Genomic DNA, 16,467 nt, shown 5'->3' with positions numbered 1-16,467 from the left:
TGGTTAGTTGAGCCACCTACATATTTCTTATTTGTTTCTTTTCTTGGTTTCGCAACAAGACAGGTGTTGCTCGGCCTACTTGGCCGGTCGGTTACCTTCTTTCAGACAAGTTGGCGTAATTTCCCAATGTTGATCAATTTCTGGTGACGGTTCCAATGAACATGAAGCTTTTATTTTATTTTTTATTTTTGAGTGTTTTGCAGGGTTTTTATTTTGATGTAATATTCTCCTCATCCCTTTCTAATTTGGTTTGTAATTATTCTTTCAAGTGTTGTAATAATTCTCCATCCCACTTCTTTCTATTTGTTCTTTTACTTGTTTTCTTTATCTATGAATATGCATCATATTTTTTCTTTCATTATATCCATGCTTTGCATCCATGTTTCATGCACTTTGATTCGGCTAATTTTGCATTTGTGAATTTAATCAATTCCTATGTGATTATGTGCACTACCTCATGTTCTTGAGATGATTTGCGTGTCATATCATAGAAGCTGAATCTTTAGTTGCATCTTATGAATGAATTGAATTAAGATTTTGTATATAAGATCATGCATGTTTTACTAACTTTGTTTTGTAGCTTGTTCGCAGGACGTCAAACATGTAAATATTTATGCTTTAGCATCCCGTTTGTGTGTGTTTTTCCTACTATGTTTAGTATTCTACCATGAGGCTATTTGCTTTTGTGATATAACTCTATGAATGCCAGTGGATGGAGGTTGTGTCGCTTAATTTGAAATGATATTAATTTTCATGTTTGTAAACTCAATTGATTTGGTTGTACATCTTTAAAACTCTTTCAAAACTACATGAAATCAAGTTGTTCCAAAGTGGGTGACATAGTTTATACTTGTATGCTTCACATAGTAATTTTTTTAGGATTTATTAAACAATCGGAATATGAACATATAAAATAAATAAAATTCATATCATGCTTTAGTAAAGACCAATCTTTTGATCGGGTGAACAAGGGTGCTCCATTAATGGCTTTCCCCTCTCAAACCTAAGGTTCCGAACCGAGACAACTTTAGTTATGATGAACAGTGGCCTTGGCACGAGTCATGGGTTTCTTAATTTTCCAAAATATTAGGTGGTGACTCTGAGATCTGATGACGGGGTCCATTTCTGGCAAAATGTTTTTTTGCAATAAAATAGATTTTCTAAAATTTGCCAAATGTGGACTCTTGTCTATGTTTCATATTGCACTTGTGAGACTAGATCAAAGAAACAGAGGGTCCGAACTGTTTAACGTGCGCGGGTACTTTCCAAGCATGTTACAGTTTCTAGCAACTCCACTGGGGATTTTATGAACCTTGACTCGAACTCCATGATATGACTTTTGTTTTCAATTATATGTTTATTGCATTGCATGCATTGGTGCACTTAAAGTCCTTGTGTTGATTTTCATGTTATTTTTGTCTAAACACCATTTTTTTAGATAACCTTTTTTCTTTTCTTTTTGGTTTTACTTAATTTAATATTTTTTTTAAAATAAAACCAACGAGAAATATTACTTAATTTAGAATTTTGGCATCATATCTTGATTATTAAACTACCATGTAAAATATTACAATTCATAAAACATAATTTAAATAAAGAGAAAGTGTATTTTTAAATAATTTCTTGTGTATTCTTTTTGGAAAAAATATTAATATTAAATAATACTAAAAAATTATACATGGTTGAATTTATAATTTTTTTACCAGTATTTTTCTTTTTAATTCTATTTATATTATTAAATATTAGATTTCATATAAAAGTATAATTTAAATATAAAATATGAAGAAATTTTAGTATTTTTAATCACCAAAACTGAGAAAATTTGGAAAACCAAAAACTATAAAACATATTTAAAAAAAAGAATTAGCGAAAGTGATTCTTGTTTAGAATTTTGACGTCATACCTTAGTTATTAAAGTACCATGCAAAACGGTTCATAAAATATAATTTAAACAAAAAGAAAGTGTATGATGGTAACTTGCAAATTTTTGAGATGCAACACAAATCTTTGTTTAAAAATGCACGCACTTTCTTCTGTCTAGATTCGAATGAATGCATATAACTTTAAGATTCAATCAAAATTATTCACAGTGATTTGATCTATAATGAACAATTGTAAATATTATATATATCAGTATAGAAGCAGACACAAGAAATAAAAAAAGAGAAATTATTTTTTATTCTTCAATTATCATCAATGTAAAAAATAGGAAGACGATTTGTTGTTGTTGTTGTTGTTGTTGTTGTTGTTGTTGTTGTTGTTGTTGTAAGAAGGGAGGCGGTTTGTTTATATTTATATAGGACTCATGGAAGCAGATATATCGTTTTTGGGTGTTCAACTCCAAAAATAAAGAGGTAGTTGATTTATATAGGACTCTTCATGACTAATTAAAAATATAGTAAATTTGAGAGGGTAAAATTAAGATTTAAAAAAAAAAAGTATAAAATATGACAGACTCTTCACACTTTTATAATAGTAGAAGTAGATAGTCGATAGATTATAACACATGGAAAAAAATGTTGAATTTTGTTTTTGTAACACTCCCAAAATAATTTCAATAATTCAACTCCAAATACTAGTACAAAGTGATACAGATACAATAAGAAGTTTTCATTAATCAAAGTTAATATACAAAAGGTGACACATGCGATATACATCCATAAATCGTTCATCCTGAATCTATAGCATGTGTTACAAGACGTAATAAAGAATGAAAGCTATACAGATATTTATATATCCTAAAGGCTTACGCATTTCTAAGGCCGTGCTTGGTTACAACAAAATGAGTTATAAGTTCAATACAAATAAAGTCCTAAGCTCAAAAGTAAATACAAAATAAACAAAAATTGAGTCTTCGGCTCCACAGTCCTCCCAAGCTAGGTCCTTAGCGGAGGCATGTCACCAGCACTTGAAAATGGTCTTTCCCAAGTACGGTGAGCTAAAGCCTAGTAGAAACAATCCAACACAATATATGAATCTTAACAAAGATATAAGTGTAATGTGCATATACAATGTCTGTGATAAAATCATTCATATTCTACAAGATCATAATATGCCAAGTTTTATATCTCAATCCAGTTTATCTCAATTCATTTCACATCAACTCATGAGCAAATTCATTGTTATCCAGACAACCCAACTAAGGCTACAACTTAGTGGTTCTCTAATCAATACAACCATTTCACAAACACTTCAAGTTGTCATTTTACGAAAATTTCATCCGCGGGAATAGGCACCCATGTATACGCGTGGTTTTCGGGACTTTCACCCTAGACACACAAGCCAACTTAATTCAATGGAGTCCATCATCTTTCTTGTCCCAAATATGGAGTACATCTCATTTCTCCTCTCAAATATCATACATATACAATGTATTAAAACACAATCATATTCAATGACAACAGTTAAAAGATTAGTTTCAATTTACCTAATCCTCATGCAATTTCTACAACAATCATAACTATCCTCCACCGATAGCCCAAAATAGATATTTCTAAATAGATATACGATCTTCAAGACAGATAAATTATCCAAATTTCCATAGGTAAGAGATAATACACATCCAACTCCACCATTTATATAAAAATTCATCTAATTTCATATTCCCAATACCAATTTCATTATTTATACAAAATAATTAATTGAAACATTTTAGGGCACAACTCCATTCTCTCCCAAATCCAACCCATGCGTCAAAATCAACAAATTTAACACAACATATCCTTATATCTATACCCATAACCATTTTCAATACTTTCATTTGAAAACCCCTCTTTTGATTTTAAACCAAAACCCTAGGTTTGTCTAAAATCCTCCAAATCCCAACATTATTTACACAATAACAAATAACTAAGTTAAAAATCATAGGAAAGTGTAGAAAGTCCTAACCTCAAAGCTAGAAGTCAAGTAAAGCAAAGAGGAAACTTCAAAGATGCTCAAACATAACTCTATTCAGATAGAAATGTAGCCCTTGAGACGCTCTACCTTTTTATCGAAGAGAGTAGGGTAGAGAAACCACTAGATCTAGGTGAAAATGTAGAGAAAATATAGGTTTTAGAGAGAGAGGGTCCCGATCTAGGGTTTTAAGAGAAAAAGATATGAAAAAGTGATGTAAAAATGTGCTATTGTGAACTGATATACGCATAGTCTGCTCGAGCATGAGAAGTGATGCTCGAGCATTAGACACAATAAGTTGTTCTGCTCAAGCGCAAGAAGTAACGCTCGAACACAGAATGCACACTCCCAGTAATTTTGCAGACAATAGACCAACGCTCGAGCGCAAGAAAGGCCACTCAAGCTAAGCCTGCTTGAGCGCAAAAAGAACCGTTTGAGTGTAGAATACACTCTCTTAGTAGTTTTGTAGATCTGCAAAAGTACTAAGAGTTCACAAAACCCGCTCGAGCACAAGAAGTGTCGCTCGAGCGGAGGAGCAAAATTCTAGACAACAAGAGTTTGGAAACTAAGCAACCAACTTGTCTCAAACTCAACCACAACAATTCAATAGTCAAATTTAAGGAGATATGACGGAAACAAGATGTGAACAACAATATGAAACCATGAAACCATGAAACCTAAGTCCAGGATACAACAAGGGTCGGGTCAAGACTGGAATTGCTATAGTTTTTCCAATCCTACACTGATATGTACAAAGATATGTTACTGATAATTTTAGAGACAACTAGATTATCTAAACTCTATGCTTTTTATTTTATTATTCTAAATTATATTTTAATGCAGTAAGATATGCCAATGCAACCTAACTTTGACAATGTTTAATTAATCATTTTTAAAGTATAAGACCTGTGTGAAGTCTGAAAATCTCAAGCCCTCTAACCAACCAATTAGATTTTTTAGTTATTTTAAATATTATTTGTTTAAAAAAAAAACTAAAGCACATAATAGTTGCAATTATTGAGAGAGTTTGGGACGACGAACATGTGATTGGCACGTGCAAAGGAAGGTGTGTTGTCAGTGTGGAGTGGATGGGATTGTGGGACTATGAAATTTTAGGGTGTCCTAAAAGTGAAGGGCATAAATTGGGTTTGAGATTTGAACTCATATGTTTATTCATAATAATGTGATAAGAGGGTTATTTATTTATTTATTTTGTAGGCGAAACCTAATGGTTAGTTATTAAATTAGCATTTATGCTAGTTAGTTTCTTCATTTTTTTCAAAGCATTAAATGTTTGCTCTCTTAATTCAACTCCCTTAAAGAAAGTTGAATCCATGACTTCTTAATCTCCCTGTAAAGCACCAAGTGCTTACTCCCTTATTTCAACTCCTCTACAGAGAGTTGAACCTATGGTCTTTTAGTCTCCCCTCCATTTGCAAAGCACCAAGTGATTTCCTCCTTAATTCAACTCTTGTAAGGAGAGTTGAAGTCATAACTTTCTCTAAGAACTAAACTCTTAGAAAAGTCCTAGTGGCTAATTAGGCTAGATCTAGTTGGTTGGTTGATGTGATAAGGGAGTTGGGTCTCATTTCATTGAATGTGTAACAAATCGAGAGTTGACATATATAATACCACATTATTGTGGATAGAATTGCGGGAGCTTTTCTTTGAAGATCTCAAACATTTCCTTTATTTCTATAAAACACAATTCACTCAATTTTTGCCATTACTTTATTTTAATATTATAAAATATAAAATTTTTAATTTTTTGTTTATTTATTTTTTCCCCCTCAAATTATGTTTACTTAATTTTCATCATAAGTTTCTCCGTCTTCATCGCCTTATTCTTAGCATCCCTCCTTTGTCATTATCTCCCCAGCGAGTCTCGATCCTCTGCTGTCCTTTCCTACAGTGCTTCCTGCAGTGCCCCAAAACGACGTCGTTTTGGGGCAAAATTTCAATAAATAAATAAATAAATAAATAAAATAAAATGGCAGAACAAAACCAAAGATGAAGAAGAAGAAATAAAGCAGCCACAAGAAGGCCTTGTTTCAGTCATCATCTCTCTCTCTCTCTCTCTCTCTCTCTCTCTATCTAAGCAAAACCCACATCAATTATAACACATTCATGGACTCTACAGCCACAAGAAGGCCTTGTTTCATTGAAGAAGACAATGCTCTTGCCTCTCTTGCAGACATGGAAGCTGACCACACCCTCTGGCCTCTCTTCACCCTACAAAAACAAAGCCACATATAAGCATTTACATTTATTTATATGAAAATTAAAAATTAAAAAAAACAAAAATCCTCAAAATGGGTCTTCTCTTCTTTCTCTTGTGCTTCCCTCAAATTGGGCCCTTTTCTTCCCTTAAACACAGTGAACAAAAAATAAAACAGCAAAATCTCATTCTTTGCCGATTCTATCCTAAACCCATCTCTGATTAGTAAGCCCATATTTTGTAGAGCAAAAAGAATTGGTCTTTCCCCAAACATATATAGAATTTTCCGTGATTAAACAAAATTTTTCCAGAAAATTCAACTTTCCCATAAAGGGTCTTTCTTGCAAAGAAAACAAGCCTCCAAGAAATGGGGCTAGTGTTCTTCATAGAATCTATTAGCATCATAGAACCTTCCAGATCTGGGAGAAGAAATCTAATGCTACCTCTTCTTTGAAAGGAGGATGTGTAATAGAGTGGCCTAGACACAAAAGGGTGTGGATGGTGGTGGCACCTCGGCGGCAATGGCACTGGGTGTTGGGAAAGAGCCGGCGAAGGTGGGGATGGCTATTGTTGTTGTCGTTGTGCCCTCATCGCCATCGTCGTCCATCTTCATCTCTCTGATTTGAGAGCTAAGATAGAAGAAAAAAGAGGCTCAAAAGCCACACGCACACACACACAAAAAGAGGTCCAAAACTATGTTGTTTTGGACCGCCGCAGGGGCCACCGTAGGAAACCACGACAGACGATCCAAACTCCTCTCCAGCCACCTTCTTACCCTATCTATTTTTCAACCACCTCCTTCCTAATCACTTCTTCCTTTTCCTGCCACTTTTTCCTAATCCATTTCCTCTTTTGCCAACTTTTTTCCAACCCTTCCTTTCTTACCGCCCCTTCCTCCTTAAGAATGGGAAGCGAGATTGGGTCATGATGGTAATGAAGAGGTAGTGACGGTGGCAATAACAATTAAGGTTTGAACAAAGATGTGTGCTATTTATCCTAAATAGTATGTTATTTTAAACACAAAATTGGAATTAAAAATAAATAAAATAAAAATTATACGAATTAAGAAGAAACGTGTTGTGCAAATAAAAAGGTCTCTAAAAGATTGAAATTTTTTTTGAGATGAGTAATGTTATACAAAGAAATTTTTCTTTTTCAATTTAGTTTATTAATTGGGGTAGTAGTTGAATTGTTTTTATCATTTTATTTGTGTCCTCTTTAAATACTAAAACTTTTCCATTGCACACCATTTTAGTTTGTAAAACAAATTGCACCAAAAAATTATTTCTATATCATTTTTTTGAAAAATGAAATAAAATCATTGTAATATTAAAGAGTAATTATCAAAAATTCTCAAGAGTATCAATTCAATACCTAATATTCACTACTAGTGTGGAGATACCTTAATTGGTTGGGTAGAATTGGTTTTTTAGTTTTTTCTTTTTATTATTGTTATTTTTCCTTTTTACTTTTTATTTTTTTGTAATCTCATTAATCAAGAGTATCATATACAATCTCCACACAAGTGGTAAATATTAAAGCCCACATCTTATAGACCAAACCTAACAATAATTTTTACCAAGATTCATGTGAACTTTGTACTTTGCAAGGAAAGCCTTGTTCTTGAAATTGTTGAGTTGAGTTTTATTTTTATTTTTTTTATTTATAAATACAAATCCTTACATTTTGATTTATTATTTTAAAATAATTTTTTTTACAAAAGTGACATTTAATTATTGAAATTCTTACTATGCTTAGCAATCATACAGTATTACCTCGGTAAAAAAAAAAAAAAAGCAGCTTGATAGGGTGGTCATGCTTATCAACTCATTTCTTGCAATGAGAATTTCCCCATAACTGACTGACATCATAAGAAAAGTGCTAATGATATGCGTACAAAAACAAAAAACAAAAATATGTACAAAAAAATTAAATGTATTGCCAAGATTTATTCTATACCCAAAATAAATCTAGACGATACATTCATATTCGTGAAACAAAACATTATTATCCTTAACACTTGAAGAAGAACGTGTTACTATATTAACTGTACAGACAAATAAATATCGTTTCTTCTTTCTTAATTGGAGCCCAGGATTTCATCAGACGAAACTTGGTGCTGTTTTACTTTAGACAAAGATTGCAGATCCAAGACTGTCTCACCTACATATCAAGTGCTAACATAATTCTCAGTTAGTCACCGTGTAAAGATGATGTTCCAATAGTACTGATCACTAAATGAAAGATCGTGTTCCAACAACAAAAAATGACAACATACTCTGTGCAACATCATGTTGAGTGAATTCATGCAAGTTTCGTACAATCTATACTACAATAATATAAAACACAAAACTCGAAAGTTTTGAAGTTTCCTAACGCTTTTTGTTTTTCTAAAATTACACATTTTTTATTTGCTAATAGTTATCAAATTCAACCCATGTTCTCTATTCATTGATGCATTTGCACCCAACACCACTCGTTGTAAAAATGATGGCTCATGCCATAAAGATGTGTCTAGTCTATTTATCTGAGATATAAACAACTTAGTGCATCTCATGATGAGTGAAAAACTATAATTTTCAGACATGTTAGAATCACTTCCAGCTGAAACATGAGAAATTATGCAAACAATTGATGAAAAAGCGATCAGAATATATGAACCTGAAAAATATGACGAGGTCATGACCATTCAAGGACTACTAACTTTATACAATGTTATAGCCCAAGACTACATTATTAAGCCGCTATATGGCCCTAGATAGGACAGAAGCCGCTATATGGCCCTAGATAGGACAGATGAAGAGCAAAATTTGTGTAAACAAACAAAATATTTGGGACAAGGCATTGTTAGCTTAAGTAAAACTTAAGTTTAAAAAAAAAAAAAAAAAAAAAAAAAAAAAAAAAAAAAAAAAAAAAAAAAACCTTGTGTTTAAACAGAACTAGCAATGATTTCCAAAGAAATTAAAAACAAAGCTAGAAAATGAAAACTTAAGTCAACTGGCCAAGAATGGAAGATGGATGCCTTCTTGCAGAGCAGTGCTAAAAAGTAGGCAACAAGAGGTTTGAAGCTAAAGGAATCAAATCTTACAAGGGCTCAATCACCTTTGTTAAGCAACAGAACTCTATTTCGTGATCATGAGTCAAGTGTGTGCGGTATGTCTATGTTGAACACCTACAGTCATTGGACATTTCCTGACATGTGTCAGACACTCGTCAAAATGTGTCCTAATATTTTGTTTTTTTAAACTTGAACAGCCTTTGGACATTTAGGGGACACGTTCGTCACTTAGATACATTAAGAAAAACTACACCTTAATAAAACAACATAATGCAATATCTCAACAGCAGTCCCACCTCTTAAAATCCTCTCCTTGTCAATTCCCCAAGTGAGACATTCAGGGTTGTGTCTTCCTTTTTTGTCTGTGAAAAATATGTCAGGATTTCTTTGACCAATTGCGGTCAACCATTGGGGAAGTGGAATGTGAACATCATCCCCAACATTGCCTCCACATTCATGAAATGACATTACTACCTGCGACATTTTTTTCACTTAAATGAGGTAATAGGCAATCATCAAAGAAACTTATGAAGAAAAAAAAGAAGGCGGCAATCATACAATCGTGGAGCTCAAATAGAAAAATCAACTATATTGCCAATGAAGACAAGCTATTGTGAACATCAATAGAAGAATGCCTCTCACTTATCACGGTGTTTCCTGCATATTAATGCAAAACTCAAGAAAACACATTCAAATTGAGCTCCAGATCTTGTAAACTACTAAGAAAATTATGTAACTGGTGGCTCATCATTGTGCTTTTATTTTCTTCTTCTCCCTGGACCAAAGTACTTCCATAACTATAGTGAACTAAAGATTCAGCAATGGACATCCCAGTGATTGACTGGGGCTCTAGAAAGTATGGGTTGTAGTACTAGGAAGCATATTTGCTGAATCTGTTCTTGTACCTGATGTTATGATGATAAATGCCAGTCCACCACTGCATACATCAGCAGGATGAATAACAATACTTAATTTCAAGACAAAAAATCATATTAGGTTTTGTCCTTGTCAAATTATTTTGAAAAAGAGGATTTAACTAATGACGGGATTTAAAATTCTAGAGTTGTGTTAGTCCCTTTTTTTTCCCCCTCTAGAAATCCAAGAATTTGAAGTTTTTTGAACTCAGATGACTAAATAAGTATAGAGAAATGCTACATACCCCCAGGACCCCCACAACCCCCACACCATTTGTGAGAGAGAGAGGGAGGAAAGAGAGGGAAAAAAAAAAACATAGTGAGTGGTCACCAATCTATTGGGGATTGTGGGAGTCACAAAAATTTGGAGTCTCAAGCATTAATGATAAGTATAATGAAAAAATGTTTCCATCAATGCTCAGCATGAATTTTATTCAATTATATGAGTGCAGACCTCTTTATGATGATTCAGTGCTGAGAGAGAGAGAGAGAGAGAGAGAGAGATCCAAAGTAAATTCATTGTCTCTGTGATCATTACAAGCTAGCAGTGGTAATATTATTATGTGTATCTATCAATCTACAATTGCACAAACAAAAACTCAAAACCAAACAAAACAAAACAAAAAAATAAAAAAATAAAAAAAATTGAAGAAAAAGCACTACATGCATACCCTAAAGAGCAAAAGCAAAAAATGTTACAGAACAAATAGCAACACAGGTGCCATACTTCTCACCTGCAACTTAAGCTTGAGGTCACACACAATATGAAAGAGGCACTTGTAGCCACTCCAATTATATTGTTGCGGAGCATGTCTCTCTACTATTCCCCACTAGCAATCAACCACAACACCATTGACATTAACCGGCTTCAAGATCTTTACCTGGTTAAGTAGATTGTCTTGATCAACCAACTGACAATCCATATTGATGACACCCAGCTGCCCCTACAAAAAGTAAACAGGAGACATGAGGAACAAATTTTCCCAAATTATGTAATCAACTATGACAAGAACAATGTCTGTGGATGAGTAAATTTTACATAAAGGAAATTCTAATGTGTAATAGCATGGCCAGCCGGAAGAAGATAGATAACTAGAAATGACAGAAAATCCAAGAGAAAAAAGATCAAAACAAAGAGTAAGATTATGCACCTCACCGGCAGCATCACATATACAGGAACATAAGCAGTGCCAGAAAAATCTCGCTCCTGCAACTTTGGGGGCTTGTCTGCAGCCTATACAAAATAGCAAAAAGGTTCAGCACTTCATTTAGATTATCCTAACTAGTGACACATGGCAGATGTGATTTGAACACACGTATTATAAGAGACCCAAGGATAAAACCACATGTTGATCAAATTATATCAGAAAAAGCTGCAACTGTGAAGCAATTTAACATGGCAAGTTGGGGATCAAAAGCATTCTTCTATAACTTCACAAAATTATTTCCCATTACCCTTGATGCATTTCCTATGCTTCCAACAGAAAAGTACCATTCCATAAATTTGTATCCAAAATTAACCTTGATTCATTTGTGTTGCCTCCAATAAAATGAAACCGTTGAAACTAGATGCTCTATTTCATTACATTAGAGCTGCATTTCAATGAAATAGCACACACAAAATTAATGGACATTGCTCAGAGAGATTTTTCCATCAACAAGGGTAACTAAACGTTTGTCCTCACATTAATAAGTTAATAACCAACACTTTTTTATGACAAGAAAACTTCTGTCCTTTGGGCCAACCCTGCTGGCCCCTATAGAGTAAATGCTAGATTCTTGCAATCACCCGCAAACTACCAACAACACATCCGAATTTCTAGGTCGCACCAAAGTTTAGGGCCTTAAAGAAAACAAACAAATTGCCCATTTTTACTAATTTATACCATCATTTCAAATTTATTTGTTTAAGCATTTGATGATGCTTATTCCCTTGCAAGGCTTCATAACAAAAGCTCTAAATTAGATTAATGTAATGGTCATTCCTTAGGTTCCCAGAACGGTTATTCCCTTACGCTGTGTTTGATTGAGGATTTAGGAAGGGATTTGGAAAAGGAAAGAAAAAAGGTTAAATGAAATGTGAATAAAATACATCTATATTTTATCTAATTTTACACACATTTTCCATTTCTCTTTCTAAATCTCCAAATCAAACACAGCATTAATGATTTCATTTGCAATGCATTTCTATTACTATTCTTTTAGTCAACCAAACATGAGAACGGATATTATGATGATCTACATTCTATTGAACTAAATACTACCTTAACACCTACAAAAGCCTAGGGGTGAGGATTGTTTGGTTTGGTTTGATTTTGAAGTAAACCAAGATCAAACTACTACTTATGGTTTTATAAAAGGGCTTTTTTTTTTAAGGTCCCTTGTATTAAGATTTTATAGCATAAAGGACATCTAATATTTTCATAATGTCTAAGGTCCCTCAAGTTGATCTAGAGAAAATTGGTCAAGAGAAAATTGGTCCAGAGAAAATTAGCCCAGAGAAATTTTGGTCCAGAGAAATTCTCTGAGTTGAAAATATTGAGAATATATTGATGACAATTCTGGGAAGGAAATGATCATGAAGGGCAAAGCTCGTGATTCAACATTAGGGGGTGATTTGGAGATGCAACATGACGTAGAGGTTGCCGATGGAAAATTCTCAAAACCAGAGAAATTTCCCTTTACAACCCAGAGAAAATTGAGAAATAGATAATTCCTTTCATGATGATTTTAATACCTTTCAAAGAAAATTTCCCTTTAACATGATCATCTAAATACTACAGATGATCATCTAAATACTATAGATGATTTTAATTGAAAAATAGATTGATTGACAGTTTCACATCACAATAAGACAATTCCTTTCATTAGGGAAAAAATTTGATAAGCAGACAAAACAACCTTGGTCACCCATAACCAACATAGCTCAAGACCATCTCTTTTCAATCCTCCTACTCTTACCCATAGATTCAATCCTCTCTTTTGCCATGACTTGCAACAGATTCAGGTTTTTCACTTACTCTGATTCCCTCTGGGAATCCATCTGTAGGAGGGATTGGGGTTCCACTTCTGTTGATGCTATCAAATCTGCTTGAGGACTTGTGCAATCTGATATGCTCATAAAAGATCAACCCAGAGATATTTCAATTCAAACCATAGAATTTCTCTGGACCCATCCAGAGAAAATTCAGTTTAAATCCAAAAATTTCTCTGGACCAACCCAGAGAAATTTCATTTCAAACCAGGCAGATCAGAGAAATTCTCTGGATTGAAACTAGAGAAATTCTCTCTATTTGCAGCAGAGTTATATTTTTATGAACAGACCTTGGTGATTGTACATTGATCCAGAAAATTTCTCTGACTTTGAAAAAACCAGCTTCACTTTGACTCACCCAATACAGCAAGTGACTTACCCAATACTGCAACAGCCGTGCTTGTATGAAGCCTCCCGTCAGGTTGATAGTTTGGCAAAGAGATCTCCCTAAACACCTCATTGCCCATATCAAATGCCACAATCTAGATCCCAAAACCATGCTCCTTTGCTGGATCAAATGCAACCCAATGAACAACCCCATTCACAAACATAGACCAGGTATTTATAGAAAGTTCAAAGCCCATAGTAATTTCATATTCAAGTTTTTGCTGCACAAATCTTCTCCTCACACCCAAACCCTTCTCTTCTCTCTCCTCTTCCCCAAACCCCTCTGACCCCGAACCCACCTCTCTCTCAGCTCGCAATCTTCTTTGACATTAGATGCCCAATTTCAAAACCCTTCCTCATCAGACGCTGACGCCGACGGGGACGGAGTGTCCGCTCCTCCGAAGAAGAGCAGCTGGTCCATGCATATGTATATATTTTTCAAATCCGACACTGCAGAGAGAGAGAGAGTTGATCAGAAGCTTGCTGCCATGGTTGCGCGTGGTGTTGAGGTTGGTGTTGGTCAATGCTTTGCAGTGGTGCTGGCTCGGTACAAAGGGAGAGAGAGTTGTTCATAGCTGCCGATGGTAGCTTTTCGTTTAGATCGGGCACGGAAGGAGAGACAAAGAGGGGATATGTTTAGGGACCTTATACATAAAATAAAAAATAAAAAATAAATAAAAAAATAAAAAAAATGTGAATTTTTTTTATTATGAAAAGTGAGAGAGGGATCTAGATTAATTTTCCCTTTATAAAATTTGGAACCAACCCAGACTAAAAAAAAAAAAAAAAGGGTTCAGATTGGTTTGGAATCAAGTTTTCATGAACTTTGTTATCATTCACAATATAGTCCTAGCTCGCTCAAAAATTAAGTAATATATCGTCGTTTTACAAACAAAAGTTCTTAAATAATTTTTTAGAACAGGTTCTATTATTCTATTATTCAAGGGTTTAACTTATAAATAAATGTATATATATATATATAACATAATAATAACAAACTTGAGTCTACCATAAATAATAAATTATGTATATATCTACAACCCAGAACTATAACTATAAAACCACTGAGCGAATCACATATTTTAAAAACCAAGATTGAACCATTCATTGAGAAAACCAAACCAATGGTTTGGTTTGGATGAAACCTATTTGCAATTTTTTTGGTTTTTTTCTCAGCCCTACAAAAGCATATATCTAATTTAGTACGTAGCCCAATTAGTGTTAACTATATTGTGAGAATAAAAGGACTCCACAGAAGAAAGAAAAATGAAGAAATTCATTTTTTTTTTTTTAAAAAGATCAGAAAGAGGTATCACTATTAATCGCCAAAGAAATGCCATAAATTGAAATTGAAACTACAAGAACGATTGGGAAACAAATGTAATTCAAAAAGCAATCCAGAAGAAGAAGATATATAAAAATAAAATAAAAAAGTGATTTTTCAGTAAGAAAATAAATTCTACAAATTATTTCCGGTTTTTTACAAATAGTTAGAAAAACAAAATTAAAACCCTGTAGAGAGAATAATCAATTGCAGTTAATCTTTCTCGTAGTATACATGTTATGAATTGGCTTCAATTATACTATATCCTGTTTCCTTCCTCAATCGCTTCTTGTCTACCAATTTCCGCATCCTTTCCACATCTTCCCATCTAAACTGCTCTGCGTACAAGTTTGACAAAACCAAATAACAACTAGTATTTTCTTGGTCCAAGCGAATGAGCTGTTCAACCACAAATTCTGCAATCTCAATAGACCCACAAATGGATCGACAACCAGCAAGAAGAGCTCCCCAAATTCTTTTATCGGGCTCTATAGGCATACTTTTCCCAAATTCAAGAGCTTCTTTTACATGTCCTTGACGACTAAGCAAATCTACCATACAAGCATAGTGTGCAAGTTTTGGAGTAATACCATATATCTTTTCCATGGCATAAAACCAATTCCAACCTTCATTCTCTAATGCACAATGACCACAAGCAGATAGAAGAGAAACAAAGACAACCTCATTGGGTTTTGTCCCACAATTCAATCATTTGTCTGCTACAGAGTTGTTATGGCTGATCTGTTGGGTGATGTTCTGATCCGTTTGGGTGATGATCTGTTGTTTTTGTCACTGTCTGGAAGTTTTGTTGAATGATTGAAGGGTGTGTAGTTCAAGGCAGTGTAGAATGGAGTTCAAGGCAGTGTAGAATGGAGTTCAAGGCAGAGTAGTTTTCAAGGCAGTGTAGCTTGTTGGTTCAGAGTTTTTGTGGCTGATCTGTTTGGGTGATGATCTGTCTTCTGATCTGTTCTTTTTTAGTCTGTTTTTCTGTTCTTTCACTTTCTTGTTGGTTTCTCACCAACTGGAGCTTCGAGCTTGTGTTAGCTTCGAGCTCCTCTTTATTAATGTTCTCTATCATACTTTGTATGTTTCCATCAATAAAGATTTTTTGCCGATCAAAAATATATATACATATATATTCAACATGCTTGAGAAAGTCTCTAGAGCTTCATTTCCATACCCATTTATCCCATAACTGTTGATCATTGAACTCCAACATAGAAGATCTTTGATTATAATTTCATCAAAAATGGCATTTCCTTGCCTTGTCCTTCCAAGTTTGCAATATAAATCAATCAATGATGATATTAAAAATGCTTTGGATGAGTAATCGACTTTAGTCACATGTGCATGGATGCTCTCCCCAAGCTCTTGAACACCCATAGAAGAGCAACTTTGTAATACACTCATGAAAGTTATCTCGTTTGGTTTCTTGTTTGTTGATTGCATCTTTTTGAATGTATCTAAAGCTTTCAAAGATGTCCACTTTGTGCATATGCCGAGATCATGGCACTCCATGCAATAAAATCTTTCTTTTGGATATGGCTTTGTTTACATTTGGAGAAGTATGGTTATGATTGAAACAAAAGCCAACAATCCACTTTTTAGGATGTAACCATGAAGTCCCATACCAAAACT

General features: G+C 33.9%; 1 protein-coding gene and 1 pseudogene across 12 annotated transcripts; both read right to left on the bottom strand.

Annotated features, from left to right (window-relative positions):
- Nucleotides 1-7,942: 7,942 nt before the first annotated feature.
- LOC114287812 (beta-amylase 7) lies at nt 7,943-14,283 on the bottom strand. Of its 12 annotated transcripts, none has more exons than XR_014344358.1 (6): nt 13,498-14,177; nt 12,986-13,192; nt 11,236-11,318; nt 10,819-11,022; nt 9,467-9,644; nt 7,943-8,275 (listed from the first exon to the last, which is right to left on the bottom strand). XR_014344358.1 is itself a non-coding variant. In XM_028231261.2 (6 exons), the coding sequence occupies exons 2-6, from the start codon at nt 13,071-13,073 to the stop codon at nt 8,193-8,195; spliced, it is 435 nt and encodes a 144-aa protein (XP_028087062.2). In that variant the 5' UTR covers nt 13,074-13,192; nt 13,498-14,283; the 3' UTR covers nt 7,943-8,192. The 12 variants fall into 12 exon arrangements, 8 of the variants coding, with proteins under 8 accessions (XP_028087062.2, XP_082750674.1, XP_082750675.1 ...); XR_014344357.1 differs by having other exon boundaries at nt 10,819-11,028; nt 13,498-14,175; XR_014344355.1 differs by having other exon boundaries at nt 10,819-11,028; nt 11,241-11,318; nt 13,498-14,164.
- A 783-nt stretch (nt 14,284-15,066) lies between these two features.
- LOC114287820 (pentatricopeptide repeat-containing protein At3g26782, mitochondrial pseudogene) lies at nt 15,067-16,212 on the bottom strand (annotated as a pseudogene).
- Nucleotides 16,213-16,467: the final 255 nt, after the last annotated feature.

The sequence above is a fragment of the Camellia sinensis genome, chromosome 11 (genome assembly GCF_055761805.1).
Source record: "Camellia sinensis isolate YWXY chromosome 11, ASM5576180v1, whole genome shotgun sequence".
Lineage (NCBI taxonomy): Eukaryota > Viridiplantae > Streptophyta > Magnoliopsida > Ericales > Theaceae > Camellia > Camellia sinensis.
Note: the sequence above shows the minus strand (reverse complement) of the source record. Positions and strands in the feature narration are given on the sequence as shown.